Raw genomic sequence first — 19,505 nt, 5'->3', positions numbered from 1 at the left:
ATTTTGTTCTCATGAAATTTTGCAGTTTCAGGTATCTTGGGATTATTTACTGAACAAACTTTACATTGTTTCAATTTTTACATTCAGTTGTTTATTTATTGCTTTTTTCATTCTCCATATATTTTGCATTAACCAACATGTATGGGAGCTCCATGATGGTCAAAGTAATCCCTCTAAATTCCCCATTTATGTTAGCCCAAAACTTTATAGCCTACTCAGTAAAAGGTCTGACCTTATGTTTCAGAAGGTCTCAAGTTCAAATCTTGTGACGCCTGCTCTTTTGACATTTGTGACAGGCTGTATCCCTATGTTCACCCCTTTTACAAGACTATGATAAATTTTGCACAAAGTATGCCTTGTGAGGTATTTGAAAACTCATAATTTACTAATCATTACTGTCTTGGTAAAATATTGACGGCAACATCATATGTAAAGTTATAACATTCTACTGTAATGACATTACTGAGACATGTTCTGAGTTTGAAAAAGGAGCCACAAACCAGTTCCTTGGAGACAAAAGGCCAACTGACACCTTAGCCAAATGTCAATGAAATCAAATGAACTATCACCTAGTTAAGAGGCCATTCTTTGGCAGGAAAAAGGATGTGAGCGAGATATTTACATCTTTGTAAAGAAACAGCTGGAGGTTCCCATCCCCACAGACTTTCTGTCTCCTGAACTCCAGTTGGCAATGACTCTCAAAGAAGAAGAAAAGTGTAAGAATGGAGAATAGACATCTCAAGTTATTCCTTCCTTATTTCTCTCTACCCAGAGCAGCCACTACACCCGAGCAACAAAGAAACAGCTTTGGACTGAGGGAGAGATCCTGTCTGAAAGTAAAAAGCGGCAAAGAGTCCTGTGACACCTTACAGACTAACAGAAGTATTGGAGCATGAGCTTTCATGGATGAATACCCACTTTTTAAGACTAAGTGTGTATTCACCCACGAAAGCTCATGCGCCAATACTTCTGTTAGTCTATAAGGTGCCACAGGACTCTCTGCCACTTTTTACAGATCCAGACTAACACGGCTACCCCTCTGATACTTGTCTGAAAGTAGTTCAGCCAGTAAGACTGCTAACACGTGGTAAGAGAGGACTTTTGCTTTGATTCACTTAGCTTGTTAAGTTAGATATTAGATGCATTTTACTTCTTTTTCCCTTGTAACCAGTTGTGACTTTTATGCCTCTTTACTTGTAATCATGTAAAATCTATCTTTCTGTAGTGTTAAATTTGTTTTATTGTTTTATCTAAACTGGAGTGCTTGGATTGAAGTGTTTGGGACACTTCATTTGAGATAACAGGATTTGAGCATATCATTTTCTATAAATAAAATTACTGGCTTTATATGAGCTTGTGTTGTCCAGGAGAGGGCTAGGCAGTCCAAGATGCACATTTCTGGGGATATTCTGGGACTGGGAGTTTGCTGGTATTGCTCTACAGTGTAATTAAGAGTGGCTGGCTATAACACTCTTGTAGTATAGCTGGGAGTAATTTACATGCTGGAGGCTGTGTGAGAGAAGACCAAGAATGGTTGGTCCCACAGTGAAGCAGTGTAAAAGCTGGTGTAAAATCCCATTTGGAGACTTCAGGGGACACAGCTGTTTAACAGTCCAGATTGTACCCTGGGTGATGTCACAATTCACGTTTCCCGTTTTCCTCAGTTATATATTAGGTTATAAGAAAGTTGTTGAAACAAAAAATGAAGCTGCACCAAAATATTTTATAAGAAACAGTCTTTCTCCAGTAGGACTGAACTAAGTGACATTTATAAATGCAAGGCATACTATAAAAAGGTTAGCCATTGAATGGTCAATGGAGATCTGAAAGCAGGTATAGGCTAGGGAATAGGAGGAAAGTTAAGCAAGACAAATGAACTTTCCTCCCACAATTGAGAATTCTCACACAGGTTATGAATACTGGGGGCATCTGTAAGGCTCATTAGTCCTACCAATATTTTGACTAACCAAAAAGGTTGTGAATTGCAAATAAGGTTAGGAAAACTCTATTAAAATGTGATGAATACCCTGAATACCAAGAGTGTCAGTATCTGCACATAAATTTGCTTTAAAGTAGCCTACATCTGCTTTCAGATCTCCAGAAGTCACAGACTACTGGCCTCCATTCAGAGGGACATCCCAATACATACTATACTGCTGAACTCATTAGCACATTCAGATAGCCTAATGGGAGTCTTGAAAGTCAAGTAAGTGATGATGTTTAGAATATTTCAGAGGTTTGCCACCTTACTGAATGCTTTTATTTTGTAACTATTAAAGTAACTGTAAACCTGAAAAGGTATTACTTGACTTGTCTGCCCTGTGAGCCAGCACCACACTCACTGGAGCTCTTTTGGGATTGACATCAACAGTATTTTGCAGATGGATGCTGGGGTATCTCACACACAGTAGAAGCCAAAAATCAGTAAATTGGGATCAGATCTAGCTAATTACAAAATTTGGTCTAAAATAAAAGGCTTTTTTAAAATCTTGTTTGCAGATCAGCTTGAACCATTTAAAAGCTAATTAAATATGGTTGTTTTTATAGACGACATCTTCCTGTAGCTAGATGTTCGTTTTCTAGCATATTAAACATACAGCCAATCAAGTGAAATATTTCTTTTACATAATGTTGCAATCAGAAATTGCTGTATTTCTCTCACCTGTCCAGTTGCATAGACTGCAGCAATACTCCCTCGTAAGCACTGGGTACAATTCAGAATCACTACTTTTCGATCTGTTGCTTTCTTCAGTTCGTCTAGCAAATCTTGTCGATCTGGTGCATTACCAGTTCCATAAGTTTCAAGCACAATGCCCTCCATTGGAGGCTGAAGAAATGCCTTCACCTATTTAAAATAAGGTGTTAAAGTATTACAATGCCATGTCTTTAATGCTATATAATTCGATTAGCAACTCCTTTCTCCCCCATAAATGTTTTTCAAAAGATCTTACAAAAGCAGTGGATGGCACTCATGAGCCAAAAAAAAAAAAAGGAATTAAAGTTCTTGCTACCATGATTGACAGTATTTATAGAGAGTATCTCCATCGAGGTACCATACAGTAATACAAACATATTAATCATGTTCAGAGCTTTATATCTGTATATGACTAATCCAATAGCAAAGTATATGGAAAAACAAATTGGAAGGGAGAGTTCAAGACAGATTGGTAGACGCTTACAAATATAGCGGCTGTAGTGGCATCTTTGAGGGAAAAAAATAAGTTTAAGTATGCGAAAGGATGGACCAAGATGGACTTCAGTGGGAAACAAGTTCCAAATTTTACATGACATCAGAGCACAAATAAGAATATGGGACCCCTGAAAGGTTACACAGTGTCAGTGTAGACTAAAGCTGGAATTAGCAAGGGCCTACACCATTGAGGATATTAAAAACCAACAGCGTCAATTTAAAGTCAATCTACCACAAAACGGGTCAGTATAAAAAAATTTACAGGGTAAACACTTAATTTGATTAGAGTTTCTCAAGCCAGTGAGGAAATATGCAGTTGAATTCTGAACTAATTGTGTGTGTGTGTATCTATGTGAGAGAGAACTCTCTTTGGACCCCTACGCAGAAATGAATTGCAAAACTGAAACCTCATGATCACAAGGGCATGTTTTACACTTGTGAGGTTGTTAACTAACAAATAAGGGTGCGGCCTTTACAAATTGCACAACTGGAAAAACTATTTTCATACCGCTTCTGACACATGGCTTTCCAAGGCAAGGGCACTGTCAAAAAGTGATGCCATGATTACTAATAATCACATGGTACTTACAAACATGTTCCCTCAATAAGAAGACCATAAGGAAGTGTTTAGTTAAAATGCCATTATGTCTCAAGCAGGAATTAGAGTCTTAAAAATAATAAGTCCTTCATCTACACTGGCCATTTGTGGTGATCATTTTTTAAAAATAAGGTTGGGATTTTCAAAAGGAAGGCTATGGGAGTTGGGAAACAACTTCTTCAGACTCCTATGAAAATCCCAAAGAGATAGATTTTAAAATAACGGCAATTTTCTATAGGAAGGGCTGATTAAAATGACCTTAGGGAGAAAAGGATGGCAAGCGATTGTTTAAATCCATTATATAGGCTATTTGCAGTATTGTAGCCATGTTGGTGCCAGGATATTAGAGAGACAAGGTAGATGAGGGTAATATGTTTTACTGGATCAACTTCCGCTAGGGAGAGAGACAAGTTTTCGAGCTCTGTGTGAGCTCAAAAGCTTGTTTCTTTCACCAATAGAAGTTGATCCAATAAAAGCCATTACCCTCATCCATCTTATCTCTCTTACATAAGCTATGCACTTGCATGATGACCAAACACTGTATGATAAATGTAAATGTATTAATTGTAAATGCAGAAATATTCATAAATGGAACAACACATTCACAGAATTCTTACTTGATACATTTGAACCACAATGATAAAATCTACCATGTTTAGTACATATGCCTTCCAACCATTAGAAAACAAAATGATAATGAAGCCTGCAGGAATTAATTTAAATTCAAGAGACGGTTCATTTAATTGAAGAATCAAGGGAGGGAGAAGTAGTTTTCAATGGGCCAATTGGTAACCATGCAGCTAACGTATCTCATCAAGGTAAGTAGTCATCTAGTGAAATTATTTTAAACAGCGTAGATATTTCTTTGCTGATCACAAACTACTTGCAGTACACTACAGTTGCCTATGAGGCTAACTATACAGTTGGAGTTTTATTACAAATCTACCACCCAACAGTATTTCCATCTGTTCAGATTCACCTAAAAAATAGACTAGTATAATTGAGGAACTTCTGCTTAAACTACTGGATGCAATTTAAGCTGACAATGGCCACGAGAAAGATAACTCAGGTTGGCAGAACTTCAAAAACAGAAACACCGGTGCTTCAATACTGAACTTTGCAACCCCTAACTTTTTGGCACCCTTCTGCCTAGTGGACACATCAGTACGTCAAAATACATTATGGAATTTTTAGTATGCAGCTGCAAGATCCACAAGACCAGTTTGTGCATGGCACACCAGAATGCTCATAGATTTACACCTCGGTTTGCCACGCACTAACTCTCTGTATAGACAAGCCGTACACGTTTCATGCAAAGTGAAAGAGCTTCAGAAAGGAGAGACAGACCTATCCCAAAATACCCTCTGACTAGTGGCTAGTCAGGGTTGGGGCACTCACCTGAGCAGTGGAAGGCCCGGGTTCAAGACCCTGGTCTAAAATCAGGAGGAGGAGGGATTTGAATTCCCATACTCCATATCCTGGATGAGTGCTCTAACCACTGGGCTATTGAGTATATAAGTCAGGAGCGGGCACCACTTCAACACATTTTGTGCAGGGCCTGATCTGGTAAGGTGCTTTTAGGTGGCCCCTCTATATGCCAGCTGGATTTGGCCCCACAAGCGAGACAGGCTGGGGAAATGCCTAGTTTGTGAATCCTGCCAAGGCCTAGAGGTGAGTTAGGCACAAAGCTGCTCAGTGGCATCAGGACTTAGGTGGCTTTATGTATGCCCATCAGCAGACATTTAGGCAGCTAGGGAACTTTAAGGTGGAATCTTATGTGCCTAGGGACTTTAGGCACCTACACGGTTCAGTGGACCTGAACCTGAATCTAGCCCATACCATACCTCAATTCTGTAAAGCAACCTCCTAGAATTGGCCTCTGTGGAGTCCATTGTTATCAATAGGGCTCCAGCTGTTCACAAGGCTGCAGGGGTTCACATTAGCTTATCATAGAACAGGATCAGAGCCCTGAATCCGTAAACCAGTTACAAGAAGAAGCACAAATTGTAGAAAAAGGCACAATTTCCTCACTCCATTTCCCCATATTGTATATGCATGCATACCTTTGGCAAAAGTGTATATTATACACACACACACACACACACACACACACACACACACACACTTTATTGCATGGCAAATAGACACTTCTGGTCATTATAGCTTGCATGTGCTTGTCAAGAGTTCAAATGCAACTTCCAGACACATGGAAGTGATATACTATCAATTCCAAAGCCCATGTGATTCAGGTTAAAGGTACTTTTAAAACCTTCATAAATAGTTTTCCATGCTAGGACTGTTCAGTCATATTACTACTAGGAATGTTTCCCAACACAACTGGGGTACATTGCTTAATGCTGTTTACCAAAACAATTAAACATCTTAAGAACATAAGAAAGATCATACTGGGTCAGACCAAAGGTCCATCTAGCCCAGTATCCTGTCTTCCAACAAAAACAATGAGAAGTACCTGTGGCACTTTAGAGACTAACAAATTTATTTGGGCATAAGCTTTTGTGGGTTAAAACCCACTTCATCAGATGCATGGAGTAGAAAATACAGTAGGAATATATATATATATACACATAGTACCAATTCTAACAAGACAATTCAATTAAAGTGGGCTATTATCACCAGGAGGAAAAATCACTTTTGTAGTGGTAATCAAGGTGGCCCATTTCAAATAGCTGACAAGAAGGTATGAGTAACAGTAGGAGGAAATTAGTATGGGGAAATTAGTTTTTAGTTAGTTTATGCCAAAATAAATTTGTTAGTCTCTAAGGTGCCACAAGTACTCCTCCTTGTTTTTGCTGATACAGATTAAACACAGCTACCACTCTGAAACCTGTCTTCCAACAGTGGCCAATCCCAGGTGCTTCAGAGGGAATAAACAGAACGGGTAATCAGCCAGTGATCCATGCCCTGTTGCCCATTCCCAGCTTCTGGCAAACAGAGGCTAAGGACGCCATCCCTGTCCATCCTGGCTAATAGACACTGATGGACCTATGCTCCATGAACTTATCTAGATCTTTTTTTAAACCTTGTTATAGTCTTGGCCTTCACATCCTCTGGAAAAAAGAGTAAATAACACTTTCTTATTTACTTTCTCAACACCACTCATGACTTTACAGACCTCGCCCATATCCCCTCTTAGTCATGTTTTCCAAGCTGAAAAGTCCCAGTCTTATTAATCTCTCCTTGTATGGAAACTGTTCCATACCCCTAATCATTTTGTTGCCCTTTTCTGTACCTTTTCCAAATCATCTTTTTTTGAGATGGGTTGAATACTGCACACAGTATTAAAGATGTGGGCATATCATGGATTTATTTAGAAGCAATATGATATGTTCTGTCTTATTATCTATACCTTTCCTAATGATTCCTAACGATTCCCAATATAGTTTGCTTTTTTGACTGCTCCTGCACATTGAGTGGATGTTTACAGAGAACTATCCACAACGACATCAAGATCTTTTTCTTGAGTGGTAACAGATAATTTACACCTCCTCATTTTTTGTGTACAGTTGGGATTACACATTTTCCAATGTGCATTACTTTGCATTTATCAACACTGAATTTCATCTGCCATTTTCTTGCCCATTCACCCAGTTTTGTGAGAGCCCTTTGTAACTCTTCACGGTTTGCTTTTGACTTAACTATCTTGAGTAGTTTTGTATCATTTGAAAGTTTTGCCACTTCACTGTTTACCTCTTTTTCCAGATCATTTATGATTACGTTGAACAGTACTGGTTCCAGTACAGATCCCTGGGGGATACCCACTATTTACCTCTCTCCATTCTGAAAACTGACCATTTATTCCTATCCTTTAACCAGTTATTGATCCACGAGAGGACCTTCCCTTTTATCCCATGACAGCTTACTTTGCTTAAGAGCCTTTGGGGAGGGACCTTGTCAAAGGCTTTCTGAAAATCTAAGTACACTATATCCACTGGATCACCCTTTTCCACATGCTTGTTGACCCCCTCAAAGAATTCTAGTAGATTCGCGAGGCATGATTTCCTTTTACAAAAAGATCTGATCAATTTTCCATCTACAACAACAGGTATTGCATCATTGCAGCTCTGTTAGGCCAAGCAGCCATGTGTTCGGATACTCTTTCTACCATTTCAACAATTAAAAAGAGAATGCTTACAGTGGCAGCATTAATTCCTGGGAAGATTCGCAGCAGCCCAACATTCCTGTTCATGTTAGTGTGGACCTTAAACTTCTTTGTGGTGTTGGCTCTCCACACTGTTTCCCAGTTAACTGTTAAAGAGAAATAGAACACCATAAAGAAAGAGGTCTCACTGCTCATTTAATTAAGCTTCACAACATTATATCAAGTCTATTTGTAGTACTTCATACTTTCTTATTTTTAAAATCTGTACTATAATTCGTTAATATGACCTTCATACAAAAAAAATTAAAAAGGAGAAGAGAAGAAATAATCACGAGTGGCAACCACAATAGCTGATCTTTATTATGATTCTATATTTCAATAGTTTCCAAAGGAACCATTAAGGTCAGGCTTCATCATGCTCTATCTTAAAAATTACAAATAATTTAGAGCTCCAGAAAAAAAATCAATATTATTCAGCAGAAAAGTTTCCACATTATTATTCCCCCATGTATTTATTTATATAATACAGCAGCTCAGTTATAAAATACTAATTTAAGACAATAAATATTAAATGCAAGTGCATCTGTTTGGTCCTTACTAGTGAACAGCATGATCTGCTGTTAAAAAAAATTGACACTGCATTCTAATATAATCTTCTGAAAATGTAAAGTAATTCAATGATTGTGCAAAGTCCTTGACTGATAATCCACTTACACCTATGCCATCATTACTCTCCCCTTTTATAAACTACCTTCCTTCTACCTTCACCTGTTTAGAATACTCGGAAGGTCTGGGGACAACAGAATGGTATGAAGAAGGTTTAACGTAAATGAAATATTTACTTTTCACACATTTTAATCGGGACTTCATTATTTTGTAATTGGAATTATATCAATACGTACTCCAAGTCAGACAAAATACATCATCTCAACTATGAAAGATGTGACACAAATTCCAAAAGTCATATTAAAAACAGATGATGTTACTATTGCCACTAATCATCTCCAAACCTTATAATGTAGTTACTAATGATTAAATAAAATAGCAAGGATTTAATTAACTGTGATTATATATTTAAAGCCATATGCCAGCTGTTTAATAGTCTGTTTGTGTTCCATTATTAAAAGCCAAATCATGCATTAAGGATTCCATAAAGTTTACTATTCCACTGCAAGAGAGAAATGTTAGTAACTGACAACTTGTAGGAGGGGCTTTGGCATTACTCCTGAGGGCATTCTGCATCAAAAAATTAAAAATTCTGCACCAAAAAAAAAATCTGCACACAATATTTTAAAATTCTGCAAATTTTATTTGTCAGAAAAATGTGGAGGCTCCAGCATGGCCTTGGGAAGTACAGGCCACTGGCTGCACAGAGGTGGGAGATCACTCTGCAGCTCCTCCCCACCCGCCCAGGACATGGCTCAGCAGTGAGGCTGCACCCAACCCTGACAGATTGCAAGGACCAAGCCTGCCCTAGAAACACCCCAGGGCCCTACTCCCCCCCGCCAGGTGCACCAGATGTGGTCAGGCAGGCTCAGCAGGATCCAAGTGTGGAGGGGCTTACTGTGGGGGGGATCCAGGTATGGGTTGAGAGGATTCAGTGTGAGGCAATCTGGGTGCAGGCATGAGCTGGATGCACAGGGGCTTGTTGGGCGGTTCTGGGTGGAACAGTAATGGGACTCTGCAGGGGGGTCCAGTGAAGGGGTTGGGGTTCAGCAGGGCAGGGTCTGTCTGTGTGTGGGGATAGAGTTTGGCAGGGGGGTCGGGGTGTGGGAGGGTTCAGTTGTGGGGTCCAGATGCTGGGGGAGTGGGGCTCAGTGGGGTGGGGATCCAGGTTCAGCTGGTTGAGGCTCCGCAGAGTGGGGATCCAGGTGCAGGTGGCTCTTTGGGGTGGTGCAGAGAGAGTGGTTCTTGGGGAGCAGAGGGGGATCTGGATGGGGGGGTGAGGCTCAGCAGGAGGGTCTGGTGCATGGGGGAGGGGTTGGGCAGATGGAGGAGCAGCTCCTCATATCATGATCCCTCTCCCCTGCAGCTGAGGAGCAATAAGCAGGAAGTTTGCAGAGCTTCTTGCAGCCTAGGAAGAAATTTGCCCTGGATGCCACGCAGGGGAAAAGGAAGAGGAAGTCCCGTCCTCCCCAGCCCAGCCAGGACTAAAAGCTAAACCCAGCGCAGGGTAGGAGCCACCAGCCAGGTCTTCCCCAGTTCCGCCCCCTGCCCTACAGTGATTTACCTCTCTGCTGGCTGCCCTAGGTACCCAAAACATACTGCTGGGGAAGGTCGCATGACTGCTCTTATGGCTTCCCTGTCAGAAAGGCATTTTCTGCGGGAAAGCAAAGAAATCTGCAGGGGACATGAATTCTGTGCATGCGCAGTGGCGCAGAATTCCACCAGGAGTACACTGCATATGACAACCCATGGCTTTAAGTACCATATCAAGCACAGATCATGCTGTAAAACTTAGCTCACAATGGAAAATAAGCTGTTTCTTTTCACTTCTGGAGAAGCTCCTGGGCTGCAAGGACAGATAAAAAATTAGGATACATATTATAGACCTCCCCTGTCTCCCCTAAGGAATTAGTCACTCCTGAAAACATCCAGCTATATCCTGATTTCTTGCAATCTAAAGTCAGAGCTGCTTTCAAGAATATCCAATATATATTTAAAAGCCTCCCTCCAAACCCCAGTAAAACAATTTTCCTCTCATGGATGCCAGGACAAGCCAATTTCTAACAATCAAGACAAGCTATATAATCTATCAGCATAAAGTTATTATGAACTTCCCAACACTGTCCCATCTCTGGCAAGCAAGACAGCAGATATGTCACAAGGGTCTCAGGACAGTGCTTACAGAAAAAAACAAACCAGGGGATTATATGGATAAATGTTTTTACTCATAAATTGTGAAACACATTTAAAGTGATATTCCTGATGGTGAAAGAATCATCCACTCATGAGCAAATGGATCCCCCCTGTGCTGAGGGTGAGAGAGAGCAGTGGGTATGTGCAGATTCAGCCTGAACATGTATAGCTACAAAATTTCTGGGAAGTTGACCAGCTAAATTCAGGAGATCACACAGCTGGATTTACTACTGGACCAAATGCTTTTCCTGTTTGACTAACGCTTCCTCAGTGCCTAAAGTGAACTATGCAATTCTGCATGAGCATTTTTATTTTTGCAGGAAAATACACCACAGCCTGCAATATACCGTCAAGAGAGGCAGAATGGGTCCAAGTAGTTTGACAAGTGATGATAACATATAAAGTGATGTTCTAAAAAAACAACTCTCTTGCCTTGTTATACCAATATGGCAGAGGAGGAACCTGGAGGCCCACCAAGCCTAAGGTTGAAATGGTTCCAGCTACATACTGTACATAATATTATGAATTATTGCATATTACTATGCAGTAACATGTTTAATGCATTACAATTGCTAAGTGCAGAACTAGTAGAAAAGTTTAAGTCTGGGGTAATATAGACCAAAGAAACAGACATCCAGAGAAGACCCAATTGGTCATGAGCGTAATGATTTCTGAGAAGTTACAGTGAAGGTGAGTGATACTGGAAAAGCAGAAACCCTGTGTCTTACTCTAGAGCTAGAGGAAGCTTTTGTTATATTACCTAAACACTCTCACAAAGAGGAGTATATAAAACAGCAACAAAAGAACTGACTATGCATGAGATGGCTCATGGTTTCAATCTCTGCTCCTTCAGCCCCATATTTGCTGCCTTTCCTACAGAAACTGACAGCTCCTACACCCTGTCTTACAATGCCATTCCTAACACAGGAAGTTTAATTCCTGCAGCAGGACAGGGGAAAGGTCCATGGATTAAAATAAAATTAATAGCAGAAATACAGAAGGCACTGGATGTATGCTCAGAAGGCACTGGATGTATGCTCAGTTGCTCAACATTAATCAAGTCCTAATGGCTCAAATGAATCATAGCTATATGTTCAATCATGTAACATGCAAATGCTTTCTATAATCTGAAAAAACGCTGTGTTTGATAAAACTTCAACTGCAAAGCAGGATCCTAAATCAGCTACAAAAACATTCCACCACAACAGCCCTACAGATTACGATACCTAACCTTTGAAGATGGATCAACTCTACTGCAGCGAATAAGTATTTGATGAGAATAGCAAACATCACTTATTCTCCTCACTTTTATATCATATTACACTGGTTTAAGATTCTGTCTCCCACCATGTTTCAACTGCTCCCCTTCCTGCATCCAGCATGGCTTCCTCTTCACACACAGAATAGCTGAAGTACTCTTAGGTTTAAATAAAACAGAGAAAAAGTGGTCTACAATGTTTACAATAAGAAGCTGCAACAAAAGAAGGTATCTGGAAGCTGTTATAACTCATAACCTAAACAAAAGCTTCTTTCTGGGATTGTGTCAAGGGAAACTCTCATATGTGCCTGTAATGAACTGTACCGAAACATCATTAACTAGACTTGTAAATCTCCACCACTCAGTCTCCAATAGTTGGATTCCAACCCCTTGATTCTATTTAGCAAGGAAGAATTTACTGGGACAAAATTACTGGTAGGGGGTTGAAGATGTGATAGCTCTCTTACCCAGGCCAGGAGGCTGTCCAGGTAAGCAAGTGTTAAAGAAATTTTTGAGCCCTGTTCATCATAACCATAGGTGGGAGGAGAGCGAGCAGCAGCAGCATTTACTATGATGCCAAGAATCCCCAGTTCTCTTTTTCCCCTGCAACAAGGGATTTTTTTTAAAGCTGTCTCATCTACACTCAAAGCCAGTGCCACCTAAAGGACACGAAAGCTTTTCTTCTATCCTCAGTCAAAAATTAGACTTTGCTGAGACATCCTTCAGAATGTATGTTACCTACCTCGGAAACTATCAGTGTTCTTAATGTTTTCTTAAAAAATCTGAAGAGTGAATTAGACCTAACCTGGTTAACTTTGCCAAAATAAGATTAAACCATCTCTCATTAGAGATCCATGCCAAGATAAGAAGACTAAAGCTGAGATAACCAGGACAGGTCTAATGTTTACCTTATATTTTCTGAACCTATGTTTGAAAATGCACTCTACTGAATAATGCTCTGTGTTTGAAATGTTACAGCATTAATGGAGGAAATAACTTATCCCAGAAGAGAGATCTATTTTAAACAAAATTAATATAGCCAGAAAACTTTCCTCTAGTTAGCATCATCCCCCACACCAAGAGTATTGCCGATCTGCTTAATGCAGATCATGACTTCAGGGATAAGAGTAGCAGTTATCTTTATAAATGACATTTTTCCATCCTGCGATTAACACCACTCGTACATTCTGCTCTGGCTTCCAACCTAATGAATCCAACTGAGCTGGATAAGTTCTCAAACAAACAAAAGTGTAAATCCTTCCATGTCCAGCTAAGGCTTCTTTTGACCCATTTCAAATCATGCAGAGAGCCATACACAAACTCATTCAGTAATTCTTTTGCACTGTTTGTGTTACCATATACAATATCCAAGAAATGGAGAAGTTTTCCATGTCATGGCTCAATTTGTGCACAATTTATGTCATTCTGTTGGATGAACACGCTGTCCCATAACTTCTGCAGCTACATTAGGTTGCGTGGATTGTTTGATGAAAATAATCTTAAGAACTGCCAAAATGAAGTAAGGAAGCTTATGGATAGGCAGATCAAGTATGAGAATTTCTACCTTTCTGTGTTCAGAATAGTGCCTTATGGAATCCTATATGATGAACTGGCTAACTAGAGAAGTTATTCATTGAGCTTTTGGCACATTGCAACAGATAACGAGCAACTTGTTCCGACTTGGATGGGCTATGCTTGTAAAAAAAAGCTTTCAACTGATGTAGCATACATACTCCTCTGCATTATGTAAATTTGAGTACAAAGCTGATTATTTTAGGAACAAAGATAAGCACATTACTCATCTTCCTCAGAAACAGGCAAGCCCCTAAAGAGGACGTATACTATTTTAAAAGTTAGGTAATTATATTTTAGTGTACTAAATGTCCAGCACACCCTGGGGCAGGAAGGCAAACAGGCCAAAGCGTTTGAGATACAAAAACTAAAATTTAAAACCTTAAAGGTTTTCAAAATTGAGTGCGTAAAATTAGACACCTACAAATGTGGTGTGATTTTCAAATGTGCCAAGCGTTCACAATTTCCTTTGATTTCAGACCCCTCTGAGACAAACAGGCCACTTTCTGAGGAGTCTAATTTTAAGCAGCTAAGTTTGAAGTTTTGACCTTCATATATAACTGTATGCTAAACCATTTCTGGCAGAGGGATTGGGGGGCAGAAGGTGTGGTGGTGTCCGGAAGTCTGGCTAGCTTCTGTTCCACTGTTAAGCCTCAGCACGAACCAGACTGTGAAACCATTGTTACCATACAATCCAGTTGAGGTATGAAGAGGCTGGTTTAGAATATTGTGCAGACTTTTTAAGATTTTAAATTTGTGTTTTATATCCCACAAGTTGTAATATCTGAGATATCCGTGACAGGATGTCAGAATGTGTGTACTGAGGATGTTGTTCACTTGAAAGGTTTAGAATTACTGAATAGAAAGGAGTAAGAATGTGGAAGGTTCCAAGGTCATAGGTCCTGGAAGGTAAGTGAAAATGTTTTCCCTTTACAGAAGAGACACTAATAAAGACAAGACTATACATCAGGACAGAGGGAAAGAAATCAAACTAATACAACACATTCTAGAAAGCAGCAAACTTTTGTTAGGCAACACATACACAAACACCACAATACAGGTTTGAACTCATTCATTATAGGAGTACAATAGCTCTAAAAGTGACACCTCCCTAAGGAGTGGTGAATGAACTCAAAGTTATGAAATCAAACAAGAAATACAGCTTTTAATGATCGCAAAGCTCCAGTCAAACAGCAGCACTTTCTTCTCACCCTCCTCTGCAAAGTGACAGGCAAGTCGTACCATTATATAAGCTACACCAATGTTCATTAGAATTCAGGGTGACAGCCAATGGGTGGAGAGTGCAAACCAACTTATGGATGGTTCTTAAAGGTGGAAAGCAAGACAAAAAAATACAGCCGCCTTTTTCTGGCAATAATTTGTCATAATTGATACATGCCTTTTGAAATGAGTCTATCCCAACTAAATATTAATTCCAACAATAAACATGTCTGTATTTGTAAGAAAAAAAAATACCTCAATGTAGAGAGCTGGCATTTACCTTGACAATATGAATAAACAAATGACTTGGGCTTTTTACTATGTACAACCGGAACTGCCTAATACTGCCAAGCTAAACACAGTAACTTGCCCATTGATAACTAAGCATCCTCTGTCTTTTACGTTAGTGATGCTATTAAAGTTGATAGTGTGCATCCTCTCAACTTTCCCTGTTGTATCTCTCTGCAAAGTCCAAGCAATTTTTTTATGTACTTGATTTTTCCTGCATAAATCTTTCAATGTTTCTTTAAAAAAAAATAAAGAAAACAAAACCACAATGACGACAACCTCAGCACTCAAAATCCATATGCTAACAAACCACATGCATGTGTGATGGAGAAAAACTAGGTAGAATAAAGAAGCAGATTTTAGTTTGATACTTTCAGGCAATAAAATACTTTCGGATGATTTAGCTGGGGATTGATCCTGCTTTGAGCAAGAGGCTGGACTAGATGACCTCCTTATGTCCCTTCTAACTCTGATATTCTATGATTCTATGAATAAAGAGTAGCTGAAGTCAGAAATAAGTTATGAAATGCACTGAGATTGTCCTGATACACTTTAGTTAGTAATTAGCTTCTTTTTTGTCTGCCCCGTTCAAATCTGTAAGGCATCACTGGAATCAAGGTCTATTCTTGATCACTGACGATACTACAAATATATTTTTTAATGTATTCCAATGCTTTTTGTGCTATGCTGCATCAGGAGCTTAGAGTAAGTATTTCATGGGTGCTTCCTGAAGATTGTTCACATGAACAGCACTCTGGAATCTTTTCACTGGTGCCTACAAGAATAAAGCTCACCAGATCCAAAATTTTGGGGAAGTTGATACAGCCAGTGGGTCCAGAGATGGACAATGGGACTGAAGGAAGGTGCTGCCAAAGCCATAGGAAACTCCTAAATATTGACCAGGGACATTAAAGGAAAAGAGGATTGATGAGGTATGAAACCAACCACAAGGACTGATCAGTGGGAGCATGGATCAATGGGGAAAAAATGAGAAGAGCAACTGGAGGTGAAGAGGCTGCTGCAGATGCACAGAATGCAGATTTAACCTTCTCTATTCTACAGCACTCTTCAGTTCTGAGACAGATACAGCATAGCATAGCTCTCTAACTGCCAGCAGTATCTCTCCACCTTGCCCTTCTGCACCAATGAATCAGTCATCGTGGGTTCTGGTCCCATTATACTCCCACCTTCCATTCTCTTGCTGGAAACAGATAATCAGCTCCTCCTAATCTCTCTCTCATACCTCCCAAGCCCAGCCTGTGTTCCAGTTTGTCAACCTATGGAGCTGGATTCTCAGTGGAAAGTTTCTGTAGACTGCCTATATCTCCTTCTGGAACTGACAGCAGATTGGAAGCAGACTGAAGCAGCCAGGGACGGCTCCAGCTTTTTTGCTGACCTAACCGGCGAAGAGAGAGGAAAAAAAAAAAAGCTACAAATCGGCAGCAATTTGGTGACCGGTCCTTCCCTCTGAGAGGGACTGAGGGATTTGCCCCTTTCCATGGGCCACCCCAAGCACCAGCTTCCTGTGCTGGTGCCTGGAGCCGGCCCTGGAAGCAGCAAAAAAGATGGACTTGTCTGAAAAAAGTGAAGGAAGACAATGTACACAAGCAATTTAAAAGGTTAAAAATAGCTGGGTTGGTTTGGTGTGTTTTTAAAAAGCCCCAAATGGTTGCTTTTCTCCACAAGAGCTTCTCGGGAGGATTCTAGAAGTGCATTCAGGGAAAATAACCATGTTTCAAAAAATTTATTTTAGACAGAGTAAAGCTGCACTAGTTATAGGTACTGTCTGTATTCTGTGAACTATGGTTTTCCAAAATGAAACAATCATTCAGTACTGACACTTCCACTTTGTACAAGTGACGCTACACTAACAATGCAATCAACTGAAACAAATAGTCATTAGTTTTTAAGCAAAACTCCTCATTGATTTCAATGGGTGAGTTTTGCTTACAATTTAATGGGACATTATGGCCAGGAAAAAGTAACTGATAGCTTTATTGATTTTCTACTACAAAAAACAGGTACTCATAAAGCAGATCATTTGAACCCAAGAAAGAATTTACATAAAATTTGATTTCATTATTGATCATTAAGAAAACCAAATATTTATAATGTCATTTATCCCAGTTTATAAAAATTCAAAGGAAAAATTCAAGACAACCATCCCAGTATTCAGAAATAGTACAAAGGGAAGCATTCTGGTTAACCTAATATATTAAATAGCTGTATTTTTTCCTTAACTACAGAAGTCATTTATTTGCCTGAGTTAATTTTAACTAAATTGTGATAGCAACAATAAGAAAGAGATTCCCTTTATCTCCCAGATGTTCTGAAGGCAGTTATTATGGGGACTCTCACAAGACGCACCTCAGTTATGAGAAGTACAAGCCTACTATTCCAATCTTGGAATGTGGCTGAATGGACTGTCAATTTACCTGAAATTTAAAACAAAAAAATTATAGGTTTTTTTTTTTTTTTTTTTTTTTTACAGTGCTCATCATCATAGTATCTGTATAAACATTAATGGAATTATACTTACAAGAGCATTCTGAGATAGGGAAGTATTATTAACTTAATTTTTCACTGTGGAAAACTGAGGGACAGAAAAGTTAAGTGACCTCTTAAGGTTTCACAGGAGGCCTATGACACAGCCAGGAATAGAACTCAGATCTTCCAAATCCTAATCTAATGTTTTAGCCACAGTACCAGTCTTTACAACAACACTAACAGGAAAGATAGGTAGACATCCACTAGGGACTAGAGATGAGGGAAGGAAGTGAAAGATTAGCGCATCCATTCCCCGTACCACTTTTACCTCCAGATATATTTTTTAAATTAATTGGAGACTGGCACAAAAAGATATATTTCATACTTCTGAAAATTATCTTGGTCAAGGTTTATAGCAACCCCTGGACACCCTGACATTTTAAATAAGTTTCTTCACCAAAAAGGAACTTCATCCATCACATATGCGTAATCACTTGTGACATTAAATTTTGCACACTGGTACTGAAATCCTTATGTATTTTTTTAATAATTAAAAAAAAGAAAAGGAACACACATCCAGATTGCCTAATGTCTAAATAAATGAGGAAGAAAGATTAAATTTTAGACCTACCAATATTAACAGTGTCTCTCTGATTTAAAAGGATCTTAGTTTCTTAAGCACCTAATAAAGCACCTTACCAAATGACTATGAACCAAAGTGCAGACATGAACAATCCGTCAAAAATTGTACAAATGCTACCCCACCTGCTGTGCCTTATTTCAGGGATCAGTGTAATCATTAAAGAGATTAAACCACTTTGTTCTTTCATTTTTCCCTACCTTATTTTATCCCCAGACCAAGCATTTTTGCGGCAGAAGGGCATATTCCCCAAATGCTTCCCTCCCAAGAGTCTGAATATTTGGTAAGAATCAATCCAGTCATGTCTATGTATAAAAGAGAACTGTACAAAATCTACCTGCAGTTTAATTGCTGATTCTTATATCTTATACAACTATCATTTTAACAGCTTCTAGGGCACATGGAGTGGTGTCAAGACACAAATGGCATAACACAATGCTTTTAAATCACATCCATACTTAAGAAAATGTGTCTCAATTGTTTAAGTACTGATCAAATCCTGAAACAGCTCTTGAGGAAAGTAGTGCGCTTTTGCATGTGTCATAAATTACAGGGCTTAAACGATGAAATTGCTCACCTGTAATATCAACCTCAGCATTTGCAAGTGGAGGCAGGTTAGGTGAGGAAAAGGCATTGAAACTCCCAGCATCCACCTTAGTCACCCTATTTCCCCTGTACAGTTTATGATAAAAATACAGGCACACCTACAAGAAAAATAAAGAAACACGTCTGTGTAGAAGCCAATAATTAAAGATATAAATAAATACTGTTGTCTGCCCCTTTTAAAATGTTTTCTAAATCTTTAAACTAATGAGAATTACTTAGAGGTTGGCAGATTTACAACCCTGACACTTTTTTTTTTTTTTAAAGTGGAATGCCTGTCACATTATGGATTGTTCTTTAACTCTTAAAAAGTTAAACATTAACTAGTTACATAATTCCCTTACAAGAGCAGGCAAAGTCTAGGAAAGACAGGGAAAACTGTTTCTTTGGGGTTTTTTGGTCAAGTTTAAGTGGAGGTAGGTGAGAAGAAAAGAGAGGACTTTTAAAAAGCTGTTATGAGCATCTGCAAATCAAAGTCCAATTGCTTTTTCGTGGCTTACACAAAATGGTCAAGGTTTTCGAAAGGGACTAGTGATTTTGGATACATTCATTTTTGGGTGCCCAATTTAAGATGCCTGAAAGGCATCAGGTGACTCCATGCTTAGTGAAAAGTCAGTCCCCTTCAAGATGAACTCCATAAAAATTATGGCACTGAAAATTACTAAAAAC

The 19,505-nt window shown here is 39.2% G+C and overlaps 1 protein-coding gene across 1 annotated transcript in view; it reads right to left on the bottom strand.

Moving 5' to 3' along the window:
- Positions 1-19,505, bottom strand: part of ASPG (asparaginase) — a 76,236-nt gene that overhangs the window by 31,691 nt on the left and 25,040 nt on the right. Inside the window, exons 6-8 of the mRNA XM_032771603.2 lie at positions 18,811-18,937; positions 7,942-8,054; positions 2,663-2,845 (exon numbers count right to left, since the gene is read on the bottom strand). Coding sequence (XP_032627494.2) covers positions 2,663-2,845; positions 7,942-8,054; positions 18,811-18,937 — 423 coding nt within the window. The remainder of the gene's footprint in view (positions 1-2,662; positions 2,846-7,941; positions 8,055-18,810; positions 18,938-19,505) is intronic.

This window comes from Chelonoidis abingdonii, chromosome 4 (genome assembly GCF_003597395.2).
Source record: "Chelonoidis abingdonii isolate Lonesome George chromosome 4, CheloAbing_2.0, whole genome shotgun sequence".
NCBI classification, from domain to species: Eukaryota; Metazoa; Chordata; order Testudines; family Testudinidae; genus Chelonoidis; species Chelonoidis abingdonii.
This window is presented reverse-complemented; position numbering and strand designations above follow the sequence as displayed.